We start from the raw sequence: 20,142 nt of genomic DNA on the forward strand, positions 1-20,142 counted from the left end.
TGAGAAGTTGATCATTCGCTGGGGACTTTCGCACGCGCAGTTGCTTAGTACTGAAAACCCCTGGAAAGCAGCTTTGATGACGATCTGAACTGATATCTTGCCTTCCTCGACTCGAGAGGCTATCCTGTGAAACGGTATATTCTTCTTGCAGTCAATGTCATAGCACAGATCCAGAGACATAGCCATCGGTCTAAGCCGTCGGTGCAGTACCCCCATATCCACAGTTCAAGAGGACGAGGCCTCATCACCGCTCCTCCCCTTTACCTACAGCACCTTAGAAACAGGACATGCCTTCCGCCTCCTGGAGCTCCGTTTGGATCGGGCGCCTGGCTTAGGTGTGCAGCGCGAGTCACGCAACAGATCCATCACAGCACGTCACCCAGCAGAAGCGGGCGTACTCCCTCAAGATCAAGCTGCAGCGAAGGCGTACCACACCCGCCCATGGTCCTTTGGGTTCCGCTCTGCATGCGCACCAAGTGCGGCCATTTTCCCCAAGTCATGGTATCCCAGGGAGATGAACATATAGGCACCAACGCCGGCCAATCAGCAGACCGTGGATATTCATATCCACGGGATCTTCCGAAAGGCCAGCCGCTCCGTCTGCATCATCCCGGACAGCAGAACAAGATTTGGTGGAGTTCCAGAGCCCGATTTTCATGCCCGATTTCAAAATGTCTGCGGTCTATCGAGTCCAGAACCTATTGATATCTAGGCCGGCTTCATAGTTCCCTTCACCGCCAGCGGCGGGACCTATTGCTCTCACCTGCGTCATCATGTCCCCCCGCCGGGATGCAAGTCGTCCGACATTCTACGGTTCCTCGTCGTCGGCACCCGTGGCATCTTGCCTGAGCAGGCCATACCTCCCATCAGGCCGGAAGACAAACCCATTCATGTTGTGTCTGGGCTGCATCACGTCGTTCCTGAAGTATGTCTTGTACATATCCGTGGGTGTACCGCCAGCGGCCTTAATACCATTGGTGATCACGTTTACGTAATAGTTTTTCTGGTCGACTTCAAAGTGCTGCTTTCCCGTGGCCGACCCTCCGGCGACGAGTATAATGACGGTGTCTTGGTCGATGTACTTCACCATCTTTTCGAACCAGGTCTCGTCCGGGTTGCCGCCAGGCAGGTGCGTGAGCGTGCGGACCTTGGTTTTGGCATTGTACGTGGCGATCGCGTCGCACCCGCTCATGCCGAACGTCCAGAGGATCTTGTCCGTGGCCGGCGTAGGCTTCTGAGACATCTTGACCTCGATGGCATTTGACGTTGGTTCCTTGAGACCATTCTTGACAGGCGTGAGCTTGAACGGTTTGGACATGTTGGCTGTTGGCGGCGGCGGGCGGCGTAGTTTTCAGTTGAGTTCTTGCTGCAACTATGATAAGAGATGACTTGATCGGACTCTGGTTGGAGCGTCGATTGTCTTCTGTATGCATAAGCGCCAGCACCGCACGACCACGAAGATTACCCACGTCTTTATACCCAAAAACAAACAATAACGATTACCTTTGTCAGCTGCGTTTCCCTGCTCAGAGTGCTGCGTGATTCGGTAGGAGGCGCATCCATCTGACGGCAGTCAACGTAACCGTATACCAGAAGCGGCCGTTTGTTCAGCCTGCTGGCATCACAATTAGGCCCTGTACATCAGCTCGTCAGCTGCTTACGGCCTGGTTGGACTGGTAAGCTGCACTACGACAAGGTGTCCGTCCCCGGAGATAAATGCCTGTGGATCTTGCAGGAAGTTGCTCTGCCAGCGGCACATCGAGTGGCGCTGTAATGCGGCCAGCGAAGTGTTCGTCTGGATTCGGTGCTGGCTTTCGCCCGCTTCGCCATGGGGTGGGAGTGTAAGATCGACAGCCTGACCTTCTCGCGAGCGGCAAGCCGGTGTAATTCCCTGGCCATGATTGAGAATGTCAAGAAGGTTAACGTCGGCCCGTTGGGGCTCTTCCATCTGTTAAACATTGCGCACTCGAAGGAGGCGACTAACGCAGTCGACTATGTCTATGGCATCCACAGCCTGGCCACCGGGAACGGTCTGACTCTCCCAATGCCAGACTATCGCAAGTCAGTCGAGCAGATCTTCATAGAAACTGCTCGCCACTGTATCGATACAGAAGGCAAATTGACGATTCTGGCAATGGTTGACGGGAAGGCTGAGCCTCCATTGCCATCTTGTGCCCCAAAATTTCCCACTTCGTCCGAGCAGCCAATCATGGGAGATTACAGTGTTTCCTCGGACAGCAAATCATCCTATCGTTTCGATGATTCAGGTCTACGTTTGACCGTCAAAGGCGTCTTTCTCGACTCCGTGCAGTCATGCGGCCGGGCAGTTCCCTACAGACGCGGTGTACTGTCTCCCAGGTTCGATGCCTTGAAGAACGACTTCCAGGGCACCGTCAAATCCGTCGTGCTTGACTGGTTGGGCAGAGTAGTAGAGAAGTTCGAGGCTGACGCTAACGATGCGGTGGACAAGCTGCTCTGGACCATGAGCCTCGACGAACCCACCTCCGATAATCAAGAGCCAGCCATGTTCGACCTCGGCAACTTCAAGTATTATTTCTTTCGAGACGCTGAGAGCTTGTCGGCAAAAGACCAGAGACAGGCAAACTTCATGGTCGAAATTCTCGGTACGAGGCTAAACGGGCGCCGGCTCGTGTTGACAGAATCTGGTTCCATGGGCTTAGGTCCAGAAGCCTGCGAGCCGGGCGACTCTGTTGTTCTCATCGCCGGAATGCGGATGCCATTTATTGTCCGCAAAGCCGGGCTATACTGGAGACTCGTCGGCTGGGCATTTGTGTACGGCATCATGTACGGTCGTTCGTGGCGGGGAGATGAGGGACTAGATGACATAGAACTTGTCTGATTGCTGTGGTTTACTTTTCTCACCTGACCTCGGAGAGTCCGGGCCCTATTGCGCGATCGTTACTCCCTGGCCGAAGGATATCGAGCCTGGCGGCTTATCAGATTGCAGACGCCGACAATACACACTGGCACAGCCACGAGCGCTCGTACTGAGTGATGCCAAATAAGCCGAGCCAGCGCATGCCACATACGAGGCATCACGTCCCCGGAGAAAACGTGTGCGCCCTACTTATGCAACAGAGCTGTCAGCGCTGCGCCGATTCCCGAGGCGCCGCCCTTGAGCAAGACGACGCTGCTCCGCAGGTCGCCGATGAAGGCTGTATTGGAGTCAAAGGAGATCATCATGGCGGTGATTCGGCCGCTGCTGTCTGTACCTCGTATCTGCTTTGAGAAGGGGCTTGGGCCGCGTAAAGAAGCCCATCAGTTAGATATTACATGGTCGTCTGACTGCTATGATAGACGCATTGTCCAGAGCCAGAATTTAGATATTGCAAACACGGATGCAACTCAAGGCCATCGCGTCGAGATGGAGTCTGAGAGGGTCATGCTGTAGAGGCCTGATATCACCGTAGGCAAGGGGGAGTGGGCCGTGGTAGTCATGATAAGGTTTGCCTAGCTTGCGATATTGCCTCGAATCTGACGCGCATAGGCAAAGTCATCAAGTAATTCAAGTGTGATAGATCGTTTGCAGCAGTATGGGTAGTGCTGACAGAGCTCATATTGCATCGGCATTGGTATAGGAGCCCTATAATCGCTCAGCAACGCCTGTTCTAGACTCGGTGAATTGGCCATCCTTCGTTCAGTTGCCAGGACCCGAACTGCTTCCGTAAATATACAAGTACCACTACCCATGGAGTTCAAAAACACGCTTACTGCGCCTTCGTCTTCGCAAGCGCGCCCTGATCCTTGTCAAAGGCCGCATAGGTGACCTGAAGGCTAGACAAGGCAGAGATGCCGACGTACAAGATCATCAGAAGGATGAATCCGACCAGGAAGCCCATAAAGATACCTGCGATATCATTAGCACACTGATTTCTGGCCACGCTATTGGGGGCCTACCAGGTGTGAAGAACTGGTACTTCTCGAACAGTGGCCCATCGACAATGGTCTGATTCGACGCCCTGCGTACTAAGCCAGAGCTGAGATCTCTCTTCATCTCCATGTGCAGCGGATTTTGAACCTCAGCGTCCATAAGGTGCTCCGCTGATGGCTCCGGAGCACCGTGAGCGGTGGTAGCGTAGAGAACTGTGTAGTTACTTGATGGTAACATGTCCAGGATCGATTCAAGGAATGCATCATTGACTGAAAGGTCGTGTAGTCTGTTACTGGTCGTAGGCGCGGGAAAAGCGACAGAAAGCACCTTCGGCATCGACTTATACGAGGGAATGGATCCGCTGGATGCATCTACGTGCAGCACCTCTGCGCCGCACTCTCTCTCGAGAGTCTGCTCCCATCTTGAGACGTCGACCTCTCCGACTACCTCTGATACAGATACGCTGCTTCTGATGTTGGACTGGTGTTTGGCAGAAAGCCTCTGTGCAAGTGCAGGTGTTGTCTTGCGGGAAGCGTAGTCGCCTGCACTAACACCTGGCTGGGAAATGAGGACATAGTGATCTGATGGGCAGTGAGAGAGAGTCGAAGAGATGTCGGAGGTAATGGCTTCGCCGCTTGACAGCTTGTTGGCGGAGCTTAGGAGACTAAGACTATTAGCAACTGGAGGCAGGCAGCGTTCTGGAAGGTAACGTACTCGGACGTCGAGAACATAAAAAAGGGGGAAGTGTCGACATAGCCGTAAGCAGCTCTGGCTGCCGAGAGCGCCAACGCGCACCACTGTATTGAACGCATGGTGGGAGCTGGTTGGTATGGGATGGGCTCAGCTTCTCATCGCCGTCTTTCAATCGAGAGTCGCTGCTACATGACGCCCGCAAGCAATGCCTTGGCGCCGGCAGATCTTTTCACCGAGCAGCCTCGCCAATGCCGACAAGGCTGATAACTTTCTCCCAAACTTCGAGAATATGCGAAGAACTGTGAAGTCTTACAACGCCTACCTTGCCAGAGCACACATGATAGCAACGTGTGGTGTACTCAGAGTAAACCATGCCGCCACCAAACAAGAAGCGGCGCGTCATGCCGGCGCCCAAACTCACGGGACCTCGACCGGAGGAAATCAGCTTCGACCTCTCTGCAAGGAAAGAATACCTGACAGGCTTTCACAAACGCAAAGTACAGCGGACGAAAGCCGCACAAGAGGCTGCAGAGCGCCGTGCAAAAGAAGAGAAACGACTACAACGGAACAAGCTCCGGGATGAGCGGAAACGTGAACTCGAAGAGCGCGTAAAAGTTGTGGATGCGTATATGAAACCAGCGCTAGGAGAAGGTGGAAGCGGTGACATAGAAAGCGACAGCGACGGAAACGACGAAGCGGATCAGGTCTCCGACAACCAGCCTCTGGAAAAGATCGATCACGAGGCAGAGTACGTGGACGAGGACAAATACACAAGCGTCGTGGTTGAAGAGGTGGGTGTGGATAGAGATGGGTTTGTCAGAGCAGGAGGGTCTGAACAGTCTGACGACGAGCCGGCAGCCGATGATAGCACAGCTGGAGACCAGACGGTCGGCACGAGGCCCACGCCCACAGTGAAGCGGAAATGGACGCACGACAAGCCTAAAGACGCTGCATCGAAAGCGAAAATGAAGCGAAAGAAGTTTCGGTACGAGAGCAAAGCCGAGCGAAAAGCAGAGAGGGACAAACAGAAAGCAAAGAACAGCAAACAAGCGAAGGCTCGACGAGCTCAGTAATGGAGGATTTATGTCATTCCATTCTCTGCCTGATTTGTTCAATCCTTCTTCGCTCCAATTGAATGCTCGTGGTATCGTAGGTTCGTAGTCTATGCGCTGGACAATGGTGGCCGTACCACGCATTCAAACCCTGGGCTTTAACATGATGGTAGCCGTCATGTGCTTCGCTATTGGTGTTGGTGGTCGCTGGTAGTAGATGCCGTACAGGAGAGCGAGACAAGCCTAGATATTACCCATGGACTGCTCAAGCTCCTGCAACTCCTTCTGAAGATCGGCGTGTTTCTTGGCCATCTCCTCGTACTTGGCCTCCCACTCGTCGCGGGCCTGCTCGGCAGCCTGAACCTTGCGCTCGTAGTGACCAGCTTTGACATCGGTTTGGCGGAGTCTAGCACAGTTAGTACGTATCGAAACCAGAATGGTCAAGACTTATACTTCTCATTGGTCTCACGAAGGGTCTTGTCGGCGGACTCGGCCTCTTCCTCGAGTAGCTGCAGCCGTCTTGTAAGAGCCTCGTTCTGTTGGCCATGCTGAGAGGCATCGCTAGCGGCAGCTTTGGCTTCCTTAATGCCAGTCTCGAGTTTCTCGACCTCGGCCTCGAGCAGCTGGTTGCGGTGGTTCAACGAGGTGATCTCTTGCTCTTTTTGGAGATTGTCTTGCTCGAGCTCCTTGACTCGCTTCTTTGACTCTTCGGCTTTGGCAGCGTTCTCATCCGCCTCAATGCGGAGAGAGTTCATTTTCTGTACGATCTTAGACTGGGTATTGGACGCCATGGTGGGGTATGTGTGCGGTGGTCGCTTCGGTAAATGATGTGGAATGTCTTGTGTATGAACGGAAGGGAGGGTGAGGATTCAGAGTGGTGGGCGATATTTCAATCGCAGCTGCGACGGCGGAGCGTCACACTGCAGTGAAGGCCAGGTGGTGTTTCGGTGGTGCCTGCCTAGCAACGAGGGTACACTGTGACTGGCGGGGCAGATGCGTAGCAACACTTACCTCCTTGATGCGGTCCATGGTGGGCAAAGGTCAAGCAGTTCGAGTACTGAGTGGTAGGCAAAAATCGAGGAGTAAATGGTAGTATGCGGACGAAGCGGAGGAGCGGTCACGATATAGTTGATGTTGTGAAGTGGGATGAAGACAGAAGCCGCACCAGAGGCTTGGTTCGGTCAGGGTCAGGACGTGTGGTCTTTGTTCAGTGGGTCACCTTTGTCTCATCCAGTTAAGCCAGCGCCCCCAAGGCCAGGCCTCTGCGTTTTGTTACTGTGGTAGGCCGCTTCGGGCGGCCCCTGAGTCGATCATTCAACCCCCCAAGGCTTATCGCATGCCCCGCTTGCCTTATCACCATTGGGCCTGGCCGAGGATTTGCTGAGCTACGACCCTCGGTTACCTAGCGCAACCACCTGTCAACAATCATCCCCGATCTCATTACGCGTTGTTCATCGACAACCTTTTACTGCTACAGGTACACTAACAAGGATATTGAACAGCAACAACATCGAAAATGTTTGCAGCAAGAGATCAGGAGAATCTGGTTCACGCGCATAACACTACGGCTGCTAGCAAGCCACTGAACCAGGGAATCCGGGCGCTGCATCCCAAGACACCTGGGCCGGCGAAGACGCCGTTCAGAAGAGCTCTGAATGACGAGAACAAACCCCTGACGCTCAAAGGCCAGAAGACTGTACACAAAGATGGACCGAGCAAGCTCGATAAGAATGCTTTTGTCACGCCAGCGCCGAACAGAGCCCCCTTGGGCATGAAAACAACAAATGCGAAGGGAAATGCATTGAAGACTCCGGCGCCGCAGCAAAGCGCGAAGCCCGAGAAATCCATCAAGAAGCCGTCGACTGCTCGGCGATCCGCCAAAAGCAAGATCGTCGTAGCTCCCACCGAGCCTGTTCATGCAGATGTCTTGACCCAGGAGGCGGAAGATGATGATGAACCAGAGTATGGATACGCTCCACCGCCAATCGTCGAGTTGCCAGATCCTCCTATGGAATTCGGATATAATCAAGACTTCCCCCAATTCCAGGGTAAGAACATGTTTAAGGGGTATGGCGAGATATATTGCACATCTCCTACCGACGAGAATGGCATGTCGTTGCGGAAGAAGGCCGAGGAAGAGACGCGCAAGCAGTGGATTGAAGAAATGGAGAGAGAAGCTTCTAAACCGCCGCCGATGCCATCGTTGCCCACGGAAGAAGAGCTAGATGCCCAAGTTGACGCCATGATCCTGGCTGGGCCAAAGCAATCGAGAGTTAACACAGTCAAAGCCAGATCGGCGGCAGCAGCTCTGTCAAAGCCTACTGCGTCACTCCCGTCAGCAGCCATGAAAGAGACCAAAGCATCAGAGCAAAAGCGAAAACCGCTGGACTCTGTCGGTGCGCCCAGTGTCGGCCGTCGGACACCCTTAGCCGTATCAAAGGGCACAATTGGCTTTCCCAAGGCTAAACCTGCAGCGTCAATCATTCCGAAGGCCGATCAGCTTCGACAGAAGAAGACAGCACAGAAGCCCAAGGTTGACCAGTCTCAGATCCACCCGAAGGAGTTCGTGCGACTGTACGGTCAGCCTCCTGAAGAGAGCAAGATGTGGTTTCGGCTGAAGGAGTTTGAGCTACTTGAGCGGGAGGTTGAAGGTGCCGAGCTTGCCGACGAACTCTTTGACACCGACTTCTTCACTTCGGGCTCGAATGATGCGGTGGACGATGACGACGATGTTTTCCAGTTGCCCATGCCCGAATGAGCGTTCCGCCCGCCAGCGTTTCATTTGTAACACCACTACTGCCTGATATTCAGACAACCTAGGGCGATCGAGAAGACTGGTAACGGACGGGGTTCGTACTTCACAACGTCGCACTGGCTTGCACGGTGTCCTTTCTGGCTTTGACCAGCAAGACTATTACGATATTCGATACCCTTACGAACAAATTTTTTACTACAAGCATCATTAGAACCAACCAGCGAGACGAAAAACTTGTACGATCATTGATCACTCATTCCTCAATAATGATAATCTCGTGCTTTTGTCATCCACTCCACAGCTCGGCAACAGCTTCGAAAGTCGTGCTTCACGGTAGCTCATCGACCGCGCCATTGACACCCTTCTCACCGTTCGCCTCCTGGCCAAAGCCTTTCGGCGCCTGCGTGACGGTGAAGCACCAGCCGAACTGATCCTTGACCTTGCCGGCCTGCATGCCCTTCAGCGTCGACAGGAGCTTCTCGCACACCGGGCCAGGATCCAGCTTCTCGTTGACCGGATACTCGAACTTGTCGCCCTTGCTCTGCATCGTGATGCTCTTGATGGGCACCAGACTGGCGGCGGTACCGCAAGCCATGACCTCGTCAAACTCCTTCAGCTCATCATACGCGATACTTCGTCTCTCCACCTTGTACCCGAAGACATCCTGCGCAATCTGGCACGCTGACTCGCCCGTGACGCTCTTGATGACGTTCTTGCTATCCGGCACCACCACCGTCGTCTGCTCGCCATTCTTTTTCACGCCTAGGAATGCTGAGGTCGAGAATTCGTCTATCTCCGTCCTCGTCTTGCTGTCCAGATGCAGGGTGATGCCGAAGCCCTGGTTCCTCGCCTTCTCGCTGTGTCGCAACACCGGCGCATAGTTGCCACCGACCTTGGCGCTCCCTGTGCCCTCTGGTGCCGCACGATCAAAGTCCTCGAGGATCAGTGCGTCCACGGCGTGGACTCCATGGTACACGCCTGTTGGCATCACAAACACGCCGAATGTGTACTCGTCTGGCGGGCTGAGTCCCAGCTGGGCGCTGCTGCCGAACAGCAGTGGTCGGATATACATCGCGGCGCCGGTCTCGTGTGGTGGGACGAACTCGGCGTTCATCGCCACCGCCAAGTTCACGCACTTGACGAAAACGTCCTCCGGGACAGGAGGTACGGAGATGTACGAGGCAGAGCGTTGCATGCGAATGGCGTTCTGATCGGGGCGGAAGATGGAGATGGAGCCGTCGGGCCGGCGGAAGGCTTTCATGCCTTCGTAGCATTGCACGCCGTAGTTGAGACCAGGGGCCATGCCGTGGATGGAGAGATGTGGGGAGGTGACCCATTTCGGGGACGACCAAGTTGCACCATCGCTGTGGGAGAACTTGGACTCGATGTGGCCATTCACCTCGCGGACCTTGAATCCGACATTGGCCCAGTCTGAGATTGGTTAGACGTGGTTCTGGAGGAGGATCGAGGAGAGACTAACCTATTGCTGAAGTGGGAGGGGGAGGGAAAACAGCCATGATGAGATGGTCGAATTTACGATGAATGAAGTGGTCTGACGGGCTTCGGGGACCGCTGGTGCTTTGTAGATCGTAATCCTTGATCTCTCTGTTGGCTTTTCCAAGAGCTGGCGGCCAGCAAGCAGGGCAGACGGTGTTTGAGCACCAGAATTGGTAATCGTTCTCTGCTGCTTCGGGAGCTTGGTGATGTGCGCGAGCACAGACAATAGCAGAGGATGTCCAAGTCAGCACAGAGCAAGGTCGTATCTGGCCAATTCTTGTAAGATCAACAGCTTACGCTTTCAGCACACCGTTCGAATTATGATTTTGTGGTTACACCGATACCGGGGCAGCCGCCTGTCACGGTACCTTGCCTTAGCGGAACTCGTCTAGTGGGGAAACCAGTCCGAGTCGAGCCCGGGATTCATGCCAAGCTTCCGCATCCCGTCTCTGTCGCGTCTTCAGCCGGGTATGTGCAGGTCTGCGTGAAATCATCGTTCCACGTTCTTGCTTGTCCCTTCCTTTCGCACATCGCAGTAGTCGGCCTCCAGGCTGCACCACCGTCACGATGCCTCGAGCACCTCCGCCGGGCATGATCCTTGTTACCGCCATTGCTCTTTTTGTTTGGTTCATGTTCTGGGTTGGTCAACAAGAGCGGCCCGGCGATCGACTGGCTGTAGCACCTGCTCCCATGCCAAAATGGATGAAACCAAAACAGCCCAAACCGCCCATACCGACCGTTGGACCCATCACTCAAGCAGGTGATCCGATTATGGGGCATCTTGGCAACGAGACGCTGAAAGAAGAGTTGGGCAGGGCTGCTTGGAAGCTATTTCATACCACTATGGCCAGATTTCCAGATGAGCCTACTCAGGATCAGAGCGACGCTCTCAAAAGCTATCTTTACCTTTTCGCGCGACTGTACCCTTGCGGCGAATGTGCCGAACACTTCCAGGCGCTGCTCAAACAGTATCCTCCACAAACGTCGTCAAGGTCGGCAGCGGCAGCGTGGGGCTGCTTTGTGCATAATCAAGTCAACGAGAGGAAGAAAAAGCCCATATTTGACTGCAGCAATATTGGTGATTTCTACGACTGCGGGTGTGGTGACGATGAAAAGGAGCAAATGTCGAATCTAGGAGCGAAGAGTACGGCTGTTGCAAAGGCGGAACCGATAGATGTTGAAAGAGAAGGTCCTACACGAGGGGGATAATGGTGCAGTTCCCTATAACGCTATTGATAGCGCACCAGAATTATCGCCTGGCATCACAAGACCGACTCGCAGTGGTTGTCCGTGATTCTCCCCTCAACCCGAGCGTTATAATCCTCCAACCTCACGGCCTGAAATGCATCCGCCACCGATATCTCGTCACAGCAGGGACTGGCTTTCTTGTGCCGCCGAAAGACGGGAAAGATCCGTGCGACCGGGCCTTTCTCCGCCTTCAGACTGGGCAAGGCGCCCCATACAGACCCAGTCTTTGGTGTGACTGGGGAGACTGGAAGAGAGGGCGATATCGTCGTTAATAGAGACACGAGATCGATATCTGCCTCAGCGCGGAACGGATCCAGCGTACGATATCCAATATCGACAAAACAACGTGCTGGGATATACCACGTATCCTCGAAGACCTTGGGATCTCTGACGCGAGACTGCTGACGTCGTTTCTGCTTCTCATAATCTTGAGCGCATCTCCGACATTGTCCTTCGAGAAACTTGTTTGTGTCTCTAATTCGACAACTTCGGCCTTCGGATTGTTGGCAAAGCTGATTACGAAAGCGATGCGTCGCTGGGTGTCCACAACAGAAGAAGTACTGGACCGTGATACACATGGCTTCTGGGTCAAACGGTAGTGCTCGAGAAGGGCATGCTCGGCCGCGCGCAGCAGCTGCATATACCGAGATGATGATTTGCCACGTAACCTCGCTGCGTGGTATGGCCGGTCAAGTGTACAAAGAACAATGTGCTGAGAGTGCTTTTAATCCTCTTAGCTCCTTGGGTCGATGTTCTGAACCACTGGAGAGTCAACAAAGCCTTGGTCTATGGCCGAGACCGCGCAAGAGGCGTTGCACTGGCCACCGACGGTTCCGCTTTTAGATTGAATGCCTTGGGATACGTTCCAGACGCGGAAAATCATCTGCAATGGACGGTCCACCGGCTAATGGGGCCCCTATCCATAGAAGCCCGTACCTATAATATAAATAATTGATATTGTCTAGAACCGTGTAGCTTATATTGTGCCTGTAAGTACCCAATCTTCCCAAATATCTGCAGCCTCAACTCTCGAAGATTTTGTTAAATTCTTCGTAAACACGACAATCAATTGCTCTGTCTCTTCAAGAGCCCGACAGCGGAGCAGAGCAGAGCAAAGCAGACCCCTGCTTCTAGTGTACACGCGAGGCTGCCAAAATGCGGCTCTTGTCAGGGGGCGACGGCCTTTAAACTGTATCGAGCGACTGGACGCCCATTGTTAAAAAAAGAGAAAACCACCTCTCCGAAACTTCCGTCCACGTGGGTCAGCAGTGACGTTACTGTAGGCTGATCTGGCGGTGACGGTGATAGACATCATCTGCTGTGCGAAAACATTACATTTAGCGATTTCGCTCTTCGTTCTCTATTCTACTTGAACTAGCGTATTGTATCTCTCATTTATTACTATTACTATTATCATTACCCTCTATAGTCGCGTTCCCGGATATCTTGAATATTTTTTTTGGCCTGGCACGTCGTGAACAGAGGTTGATAAGTCTGGGTAGGATATAGACAGGCCCAGTATTGGAGTAGGCACAGAAAAAGAAAGGCATCAGGTCCGCGAGCACAGCGTCCCACACACCATGGCAGCCCGCCGCAGCGACAACGAGGACAATACGACCGGCGCACCACTTGGTCTTAGCCGCACCCCGTCGGACGCGCTCAAGGAACTGATGCGCCACCACCCACTCCAGAGGCTCTCCTCCCCCTCCCGCGAACTCTCCCTCGCCGTCCACGCCCTCGGTCTCAGCTCCTTCGCCTACTCGTTCTGGTACCTGACCGCGCACCCCAACCACATCAACCGGGCGTACGGCTGGCATTTCCAGTATCTGACCATCATCGGCCTGCTGCTCGCGACGCTGACCTTCAGCTTTGGCGTCTTCGCCGACGTGACCCTCTCGCGACGCCTCTTCCAGGCCAAGAACCTGCTCAGCATGACCTCGGCGCCCATGAGCGTGCTGATCTCGCTGCTCTACTGGGGGCTGCGCGCCATCGATCCGGAACTCGTGGTGCCCAAGGAGTTGGAATTGCCGCTGCCGCCAGACCTGAGTTTTCATCTGGCGCCGGCGGCGTTTTTGGTGGTGGATCTGTTGCTGTTCAGTCCGCCGTGGACGATTACGGTGGGGCCGGCGTTTGGGTTGAGCGCGGTCATTGCGTTTGGGTACTGGTTTTGGATCGAGCATTGTTTCCGGCAGAATGGGTTCTATCCGTATCCGATTTTCGAGCTGGTGGGGACGGCGGGGAGGGTGGGGTTGTTTGGTGGCAGTGCGGCGCTGATGGCGGTCAACACGTCGGCGTTGAGCTGGGTGTATCGGATGGTAAATCGAGCGGGGGAGGAGAGAGTGGGCGAGTTGAAGAAGCAGCAGTGAGAGAAAATCTAGATCCAGTTGGAGGGTGTGGTTGCTGTCCAGTCACCTGAGGTGTATTTGGGTGGAGGCTCAGAGGGTAGTTCCACCGGGCTCGAATTCCCGTTGAGGAGGCGTGGGAAGCGGTCCTCAAGCTCGCACAGCACGTCTCTGCACAGGTCGAGAAAACGGTGTAGTGGCAGCGCGGACAGTCGTTGCCGGGCCGAGTTACGCTTCGGGTGCATGGTCGCAAAAGGCTGGAGGGCTTTGAGCTGGTCGCTATCTATCAGGCCCTGCATCAGGGCCTGGGCTTGTCGTCGGCGCAGCTCATCAAAGACATCGGTGCAGAGATCGTTGAAGTTGGCGAGTGAAACCCGTTGCAGTCTTTGACGTATTGTGGATGGTGAAATGGAGCCAGGGATGGTGGTTACGAAGCTGACCAGAGCCGCATGGAACACGCTTATGTCACCAGCGAAGTTCTCCTGGGCCATGGCTGGTGATGGTGCGGAGGTTAGAGGAGGGATCAAGAGACAGTAGAAGCAGATAACGTGTCCACGACTTAGGTGAGGTATAGAGCTAGCTAGCAGAAGATGCACATAGATCTGAGAGCCTGCCCGGCTGACTCGGCACCCACCACATGGTTGTTACGTACATGAGCAGATGGAGTCAACGTCTCGGTAACATCCGAGCTTTCGTGTTTGAGCGTTTCAGGTGGACCATGTGTACCGGTCCTTGCATACCACGCAAGCTAAACACGCTCCTGGCGATCTGCAGGAGGAGTCAGGCCACGCTTCATTCCTTGCTCCTGCCCTGTTCGTGACAGCTGGAAGAGACGAAGCCTACCGCAACTCGATCACTCCCTGGTAAATCTCGTCGTCAGCGTTTGGTCTTTGGATGGCCCTTGGACTTCATGGATGGTTTCCCATGAGCCAAGCGCCGCTGCTTTCATTTCATCCAACGGCGTGCTTTCTTGCATGAAGAATATGTACGATGTGGAATAGAAGTCCTCGACGCAAAGATGGCCGCCACTACCATGTGCCACTCTACCACCCTCAGCCACCGTCAGGTCAACGTTGTGGAAAAGATAGTCCACCTGGTCCGTGCCGGGCTTGGTGAACCACACACTCATCTCTGGGTCATCGCCAGCGACCGAAAGCCTCCAGACATACTTCTTCGAGAACGGCACTTTGACATGGTTTGGTAGCTGGAACTCGCCATTCTCACGGTAGAGCATCTCGGCATCCGCCAGATGCAGCTTGCCGTCTTGATCCAAGACCGGCGACGGGGCGCGGGTCTTGAAGGTCGCTGTTCCCACACATCGGCCTGACGGCTCGCTGGCGTTGGCACTCTGCAGGTCCCGATCTAGCAACCATGTGCCAGCCAGAGAGTCCCACAAGGTGTGCAGATAGGTCGCACGAGACATGGTCGGCGGTGATACGCCGAGTCACCGGTTTGTGGCGCGCGACCTGACAAGTGCGTGTCCTGGGTACCTGCAGCGATGCCACGTGTGAACACACTGTAGTGACACAATACTGTGGTCGTACTCGTTCTTTACTGCTGAAGACTTCGACTTGCTGTACCTACTGTTTCGTATGCGCCGTAGAGTCAACCAAAGAAGCATTCCTTCTCAGTGGCCGATTGGTCTGTTTGCATATCATAGGCAATTCGAACCGGCTGATGATCTCTTTAACCTTCGGGGCGTTGTCGGCGTTGTCGGCGTTGTCCAAGGGTTCAAGGGTTCTCAACTGCTCGTCCCCACCGGATGGCGCATTGCGGGGATCATGGATTCCACCCGGCGGAATTGTGGGCATGTCGCAATTTCACTTCAGCTGCACTCACAATCCAGTCATCCACTATCGCGCTGCGAAAAACAACATCAGCCAAACTGACCCTATTGACTGGTCATGCAACATGAGTCTATGAGGCACGTATCAGGGCCAGTTCCTGGGAAGATAGGAGACCGAGAACCAGGGAGGCTGGACGCCCCTTACAATCGCGCTGCCCATGCCCGGCGCATCCCATTGGGCCACCACGATCTCTTAACCTTGCCTGTCGATGAACCCCGGTCGTTCTTACACACCCGCCTCCCCACCACCGTTTATCCTTTCTTGTTCGAAAGTCCCGGAGTCTCATTCAGATCCCCTCCACTTTTCGCCTCGACTTCTTCTCTTCGTCGCGTCATGCCACCACGACATGCCTCACACTCGCTTTTCATGAAACCTCGCCGACCCGGCAGCGTCTGTCGCTCCGGCAGCATCCTATACAACTGACCATCGATCGCTACAGCACTATCTGCTCCACGCTCGCTTGCAACCCCGACGTCCCGCAAAAGAATAGCACTACATAGCACAGGGCCATCATGAGGCCGACATTACAGCTCTTCGCACTCCTCCTCACACCTCTCCTTTCCTCCGCACAAAACTTCGTCCCGTCAACTGGACTCGGCAACTTCCCAGCCTGCGCCGCAAACTGCGCCGTTCTACAACAAGCCCAGAGCACGTGTCTGGCCCAAACCGGCCAACAGAGCTCCAGTCTCGCGGCCGAGAATTGCTTCTGTCAGTCTCCCACCCTTCAAGCACTCTATACTACTCCCGATGCCGTCTGCGTGGCCGAATGTCCGACTCAGCAACCTGATCGCGTCAATCTGCGTACCTGGTTCACCAGCTTCTGCTCTCAAGTCGGCCAGGGAGTCGACCCAAATGCCCCAACGACTAGTACTACCATCGTCACCTCGACTAGCACCAATACTAATGGGCCCACCTCAACCTCTGGCTCCACGTCGTCAGGACAGCAGCAATCCAATAACAAGGACGAATCATGGTGAGTATCCGGCTATGACTCCTGAAGCAAGTCTGATTGTGCTAGGTTTGCCGGTCATTGGCAGTGGATTGTGATGGTGATCGTTTTGGCAATCGGATTGGGCGCTCTCGCATGGCTTCTCATCTTCCTCAGAAACCGCCACAGGCGAAAGCTTGACGAGCGCAGAGCCCAGATTGGTGGTTTCCCCACCGAGCGCGAGAAGGCGAGAGGAGCTCAATCCGCGACTCCCGACTTATGGGGTCCTCATCAGGTTGGCAGCCTTGCCGAGTGATACGAGCTGGAAAAACTAACTCGTCTTAGCATATGGCCGCATCCCAGGGATGGGACTACCATGAGGATCCGACAGCGATCGGAGCGGGCGGACGCCTGGAGAGGCGATCAAGGAGTCAAAGACCCGAAGCGGGAGAACGACGGCACTCGTCTCACCGGCGCGCAGCACACAAGCCTGGTTCCAAGACGAGACACGCCGTGAACGAGGTTGACGAGCAGAGATCGAGCTCCGCGAAACGACACCACTCTTCCAAGCGGAGATCCAAGGCGGATCCGGACGCAATAGAAGTACACCGAGATCCCAGCGCAAGCCAGAATCGAAAAGGGCGGTCGCGAGGCGGCAAATATGATTTCGACAGAGACGTCGAGGGCCAGTGAGCCAGCTGGCTGCGTCAGAAGCTCAGACGCCGGCGAAACGGAGGAGCTAACATCTATAAGCCCCATCAAGACCTTGGTGTGTATATTACGAATCCACGGCGGAGCATGGGCGCTTGGGTACAGCGGCGCTCTGCGGGTTTACTGCATATACACCTACACAAAGCTGCGATAGCCGGTGGGGGCATGTGTTATGAGGTATGAATGTTCTGAGTTTATGTGAGTACTATTCAAAGACGGGTTTTCCGCACCTATCTGCATATTCTACCTGCCTCTGCGTTTCTCGGTTTGCAGTTACACACCTATCTTGTACTTAAGGTAGGTGCTTCGATATTAGAAACTCCCAGTGGGATCTCAGGTTCGAATGACCTAGGTCTTGAATGCGTCCCTCACTGCTTCAGCCCTCACTCTTGTGCGTACGAACCAGCAATTCTGGCACAAAGCTCTTCTACTACCTTCTGTGCCACAGGTTCGCGCCTATGTTGACTACTTTCTCACTTGTGACTGAGTGGGCTGGGCTGGGCTGTATCGGTCTCCAGGAGGACTCGAGCATTCACTCGCTGCGGACATTCACTGCTCAACACAGACGGTCCCTCCCATATCTTGACCTTCCTTTCAAGCCGTTGGCTTCTTGTCGCCCCCTTACCACGAATCAGCTCATTCTTCTTACATCTGGTAAGCGGAGGTACATTACTCCTAGTGGGGGAGTATTAATCTGCTCTGAATCAACTCCGAGAGAGGTTCTTTTCTTCAGCCATCACCGAGTCATTCCTGAGGCGCCTTCGCTGGGTTGACAACCTCTCATCCGAGTCCCAACAACTCTCGTCTCTCGCCTGGACCAAGTTCTTCTCCCATCTCAATCCTCCGTTCTTTCCCACAATCGTATGGCACGTTCAACGACCTCTATCGAGCTTCGACTCAACAGTCTGTGAGCCTTCAGGCTTGGATTGACAGCTCGGGCCCACCGATCTAACAGTCGCTTTTCAGTCTTCTTTCAATCTTCGCCTTTCTTTCCAAGACTACGTCTAACCCCATCGTCTCTTCTTAAGACTATCACACATTTCTGATCCTCTACGTCGACAATCCCACTCTCAACAACCAATAATGGAACCTGCAAGGATCTCTCAGCGCTACGTTGGGCCTCCCACCCTTGGCCCGATCCTAGAGACTGGACAGCGTCGAGCACTCATCGGTTGGAAGCATAACCGAGATACCGTCGCCGCTCTTCCCAATGGCCAACTCTGGTGTTGGGTGTCTCAAGGCAAAGGTCAAAGACCCCCAGGCCAGCCCAAGTTGCAAATCTTTGATACTGATGGCAACCGGTCGAGGTTCTTTGGTCCACGGATTGACTGTGGAGTGGCCAACTTCAGCATGGTCCGTATGTTCCACCCATACTGGTGTCCCAATGGCCAGATTCCTGTGGATATGGACTCTGATGACAAACGGAGATGCCGAGACCTCTATCATGAGCTCATCGACCAGAATATCGATGACTATAACAACAATGGCTCAGACGACGATGACGATGACGATGGCGATGACGACGACGACGGCGGCGGAGGTGGTGGTGGAGATGGAGATGGCGACGACGGCGACCGGCAGTATCGGCGTTTTAATCGCGAAGAGAACGGCATCTTGTCCAACGCTCGTACCCAAGGGATCATACGCAGTGGCCCCTGGAAGCGACAGATGGCTGAGCGCCGAGAAAAGGTCATGTGGGACGAGTGGGAGGAGCAATTGCGCCAGAAAGGACAAGCTAGCGACCGACGACGACTCGCTGCTGCAAGCCGCAACCGGGCTGGGCGCAACGCCATCGCTGCTCGGCGTGCAGCTCGCTTCAACCGACAGTCTACTGGAAGCAGCTCTGATAGTCAGCAGCAGCGCCAAGCTAGACGCGATGCTATGCAGAACGACCAAGCTAGGATGCGCCGTGAGCGGCGCGCTCGCAATGAAGCTGCTAGCAGTAGTAGGCTTCAATCTCAGATCATCAGTGACTCGGAGTCGGACGATGGAGGTGACTATGGTGATATCATGCACGGCGGCGAGGACGACGAGCAATTCTTGCGAGATGCGCTCATGTACAACGCCACCAACGGCGTCATTGAATTGGACGATGATGATCTGAACGTGAACGGAAGTGGGTATGGATACGCCAATGCCCTTCAACAGCATGATGAGGAATACGAGCAAAAGATGTTCGTGTCTGAGTCTAGCGACAACAATTCTAACAATGGCAATCATCCGGATAGCAATGCCGGCGACAGCCAAGAAGGCAATGCCAACAATGACATGGCTAGCGACAACGATGTCCCCAACGATCCTGCTCGGAACTCCAATGAGCCGAACACTCGTGGCGGCAGCAATGACAACGCCGACCAAACCCCCAGGGGCGGTAACGGTCGTGCTTCCTCCCTGGCTTCGCACAACTCAAACCGTAGCATCAAAGAAGAGAAAATCAAGCAGGAGCAAGCCGTGGATCTTGAAGCACTGGAAATTGACCCCGATGAAGTTGAGGTCATGGGTGAACGAGTGATCAACCCACCTCCGCAACTCACGGGTGCTGGTAGCCTGGATGACCCTTTTGCCTTCGACCGAGTGGTGGAGGATGAATTTAAGCAAAGATCTGATTTTTCGATCGCGTATTCGGAGATGAAAGGACCCCTTGAGCTGTATGAGAATTCCTGAACGAGGTCCGAATACGACGTGTCACGGCTGGTGCAGTGCTAAACAATGCAAGACAACGCAACGGCTACTTGGGCGCAGGGAGGAGAACGAATGGTTTTGAGCTGACTTTGCTTCCACTTGACCAGGACAGGTACCAGAGGTTGGATGGATCGGAGAGGCGGGGAGAGATAGACGGGAGAGACATACAGGACAAGCTACAAGGATGAGATGCGCTGACTTTATTCATCACGCACAGCTTGACCGGTGGACAGGCGACATATAGAGCACAGACACGCTTCGGGCAGCGGCAAACGAGAGCACAGCAACGACACAATGATATTAATCGAGACCCCTTGCGCAACCCGCTTTGGCCACAAACAACACAAACGCACGCACGCAATCCCCAGGTCCACGGCACAACCGTACCCAAATGCCCTGTACAATCAACGATCTCAGCGTCTTGACTTCCTATCTGACTTACCCTTACCCTCAACAGTGGTACAAACCACTCCATTACCTCAGCTCAAAGACCGA

At 54.4% G+C, this 20,142-nt stretch overlaps 13 protein-coding genes across 13 annotated transcripts; 7 read left to right on the forward strand and 6 right to left on the reverse strand.

The window, feature by feature from the left end:
- Positions 1-808: 808 nt before the first annotated feature.
- Positions 809-1,318, reverse strand: HMPREF1541_06484 (uncharacterized protein; the record flags this gene model as incomplete). Its single annotated transcript, XM_008720816.1, has 1 exon — positions 809-1,318. The coding sequence occupies one exon, from the start codon at positions 1,316-1,318 to the stop codon at positions 809-811; it is 510 nt and encodes a 169-aa protein (XP_008719038.1).
- A 510-nt stretch (positions 1,319-1,828) lies between these two features.
- Positions 1,829-2,860, forward strand: HMPREF1541_06485 (uncharacterized protein; the record flags this gene model as incomplete). Its single annotated transcript, XM_008720817.1, has 1 exon — positions 1,829-2,860. The coding sequence occupies one exon, from the start codon at positions 1,829-1,831 to the stop codon at positions 2,858-2,860; it is 1,032 nt and encodes a 343-aa protein (XP_008719039.1).
- An 868-nt stretch (positions 2,861-3,728) lies between these two features.
- On the reverse strand, positions 3,729-4,704 carry HMPREF1541_06486 (uncharacterized protein; the record flags this gene model as incomplete). Its single annotated transcript, XM_008720818.1, has 3 exons — positions 3,729-3,868; positions 3,919-4,556; positions 4,607-4,704. 3 exons carry the CDS (start codon positions 4,702-4,704, stop codon positions 3,729-3,731), a joined length of 876 nt encoding a protein of 291 aa, XP_008719040.1.
- A 252-nt stretch (positions 4,705-4,956) lies between these two features.
- On the forward strand, positions 4,957-5,658 carry HMPREF1541_06487 (uncharacterized protein; the record flags this gene model as incomplete). Its single annotated transcript, XM_008720819.1, has 1 exon — positions 4,957-5,658. One exon carries the CDS (start codon positions 4,957-4,959, stop codon positions 5,656-5,658), a length of 702 nt encoding a protein of 233 aa, XP_008719041.1.
- Positions 5,659-5,880: 222 nt separating this feature from the next.
- On the reverse strand, positions 5,881-6,428 carry HMPREF1541_06488 (uncharacterized protein; the record flags this gene model as incomplete). Its single annotated transcript, XM_008720820.1, has 2 exons — positions 5,881-6,043; positions 6,091-6,428. 2 exons carry the CDS (start codon positions 6,426-6,428, stop codon positions 5,881-5,883), a joined length of 501 nt encoding a protein of 166 aa, XP_008719042.1.
- A 725-nt stretch (positions 6,429-7,153) lies between these two features.
- On the forward strand, positions 7,154-8,395 carry HMPREF1541_06489 (uncharacterized protein; the record flags this gene model as incomplete). Its single annotated transcript, XM_008720821.1, has 1 exon — positions 7,154-8,395. The coding sequence occupies one exon, from the start codon at positions 7,154-7,156 to the stop codon at positions 8,393-8,395; it is 1,242 nt and encodes a 413-aa protein (XP_008719043.1).
- Positions 8,396-8,720: 325 nt separating this feature from the next.
- HMPREF1541_06490 (branched-chain amino acid aminotransferase) lies at positions 8,721-9,909 on the reverse strand (the record flags this gene model as incomplete). The annotated part of the gene is made up of 2 exons (XM_008720822.1): positions 8,721-9,823; positions 9,873-9,909. The coding sequence occupies 2 exons, from the start codon at positions 9,907-9,909 to the stop codon at positions 8,721-8,723; spliced, it is 1,140 nt and encodes a 379-aa protein (XP_008719044.1).
- A 547-nt stretch (positions 9,910-10,456) lies between these two features.
- On the forward strand, positions 10,457-11,098 carry HMPREF1541_06491 (uncharacterized protein; the record flags this gene model as incomplete). Its single annotated transcript, XM_008720823.1, has 1 exon — positions 10,457-11,098. One exon carries the CDS (start codon positions 10,457-10,459, stop codon positions 11,096-11,098), a length of 642 nt encoding a protein of 213 aa, XP_008719045.1.
- A 1,619-nt stretch (positions 11,099-12,717) lies between these two features.
- Positions 12,718-13,503, forward strand: HMPREF1541_06492 (uncharacterized protein; the record flags this gene model as incomplete). Its single annotated transcript, XM_008720824.1, has 1 exon — positions 12,718-13,503. One exon carries the CDS (start codon positions 12,718-12,720, stop codon positions 13,501-13,503), a length of 786 nt encoding a protein of 261 aa, XP_008719046.1.
- Positions 13,504-13,511: 8 nt separating this feature from the next.
- On the reverse strand, positions 13,512-13,970 carry HMPREF1541_06493 (uncharacterized protein; the record flags this gene model as incomplete). Its single annotated transcript, XM_008720825.1, has 1 exon — positions 13,512-13,970. The coding sequence occupies one exon, from the start codon at positions 13,968-13,970 to the stop codon at positions 13,512-13,514; it is 459 nt and encodes a 152-aa protein (XP_008719047.1).
- A 362-nt stretch (positions 13,971-14,332) lies between these two features.
- On the reverse strand, positions 14,333-14,902 carry HMPREF1541_06494 (uncharacterized protein; the record flags this gene model as incomplete). The annotated part of the gene is made up of 1 exon (XM_008720826.1): positions 14,333-14,902. One exon carries the CDS (start codon positions 14,900-14,902, stop codon positions 14,333-14,335), a length of 570 nt encoding a protein of 189 aa, XP_008719048.1.
- Positions 14,903-15,838: 936 nt separating this feature from the next.
- On the forward strand, positions 15,839-16,570 carry HMPREF1541_06495 (uncharacterized protein; the record flags this gene model as incomplete). The annotated part of the gene is made up of 2 exons (XM_008720827.1): positions 15,839-16,299; positions 16,345-16,570. The coding sequence occupies 2 exons, from the start codon at positions 15,839-15,841 to the stop codon at positions 16,568-16,570; spliced, it is 687 nt and encodes a 228-aa protein (XP_008719049.1).
- A 1,478-nt stretch (positions 16,571-18,048) lies between these two features.
- Positions 18,049-19,629, forward strand: HMPREF1541_06496 (uncharacterized protein; the record flags this gene model as incomplete). Its single annotated transcript, XM_008720828.1, has 1 exon — positions 18,049-19,629. The coding sequence occupies one exon, from the start codon at positions 18,049-18,051 to the stop codon at positions 19,627-19,629; it is 1,581 nt and encodes a 526-aa protein (XP_008719050.1).
- Between the last annotated feature and the right edge of the window lie 513 nt (positions 19,630-20,142).

This window comes from Cyphellophora europaea, assembly GCF_000365145.1.
Source record: "Cyphellophora europaea CBS 101466 unplaced genomic scaffold supercont1.6, whole genome shotgun sequence".
NCBI lineage: Eukaryota > Fungi > Ascomycota > Eurotiomycetes > Chaetothyriales > Cyphellophoraceae > Cyphellophora > Cyphellophora europaea.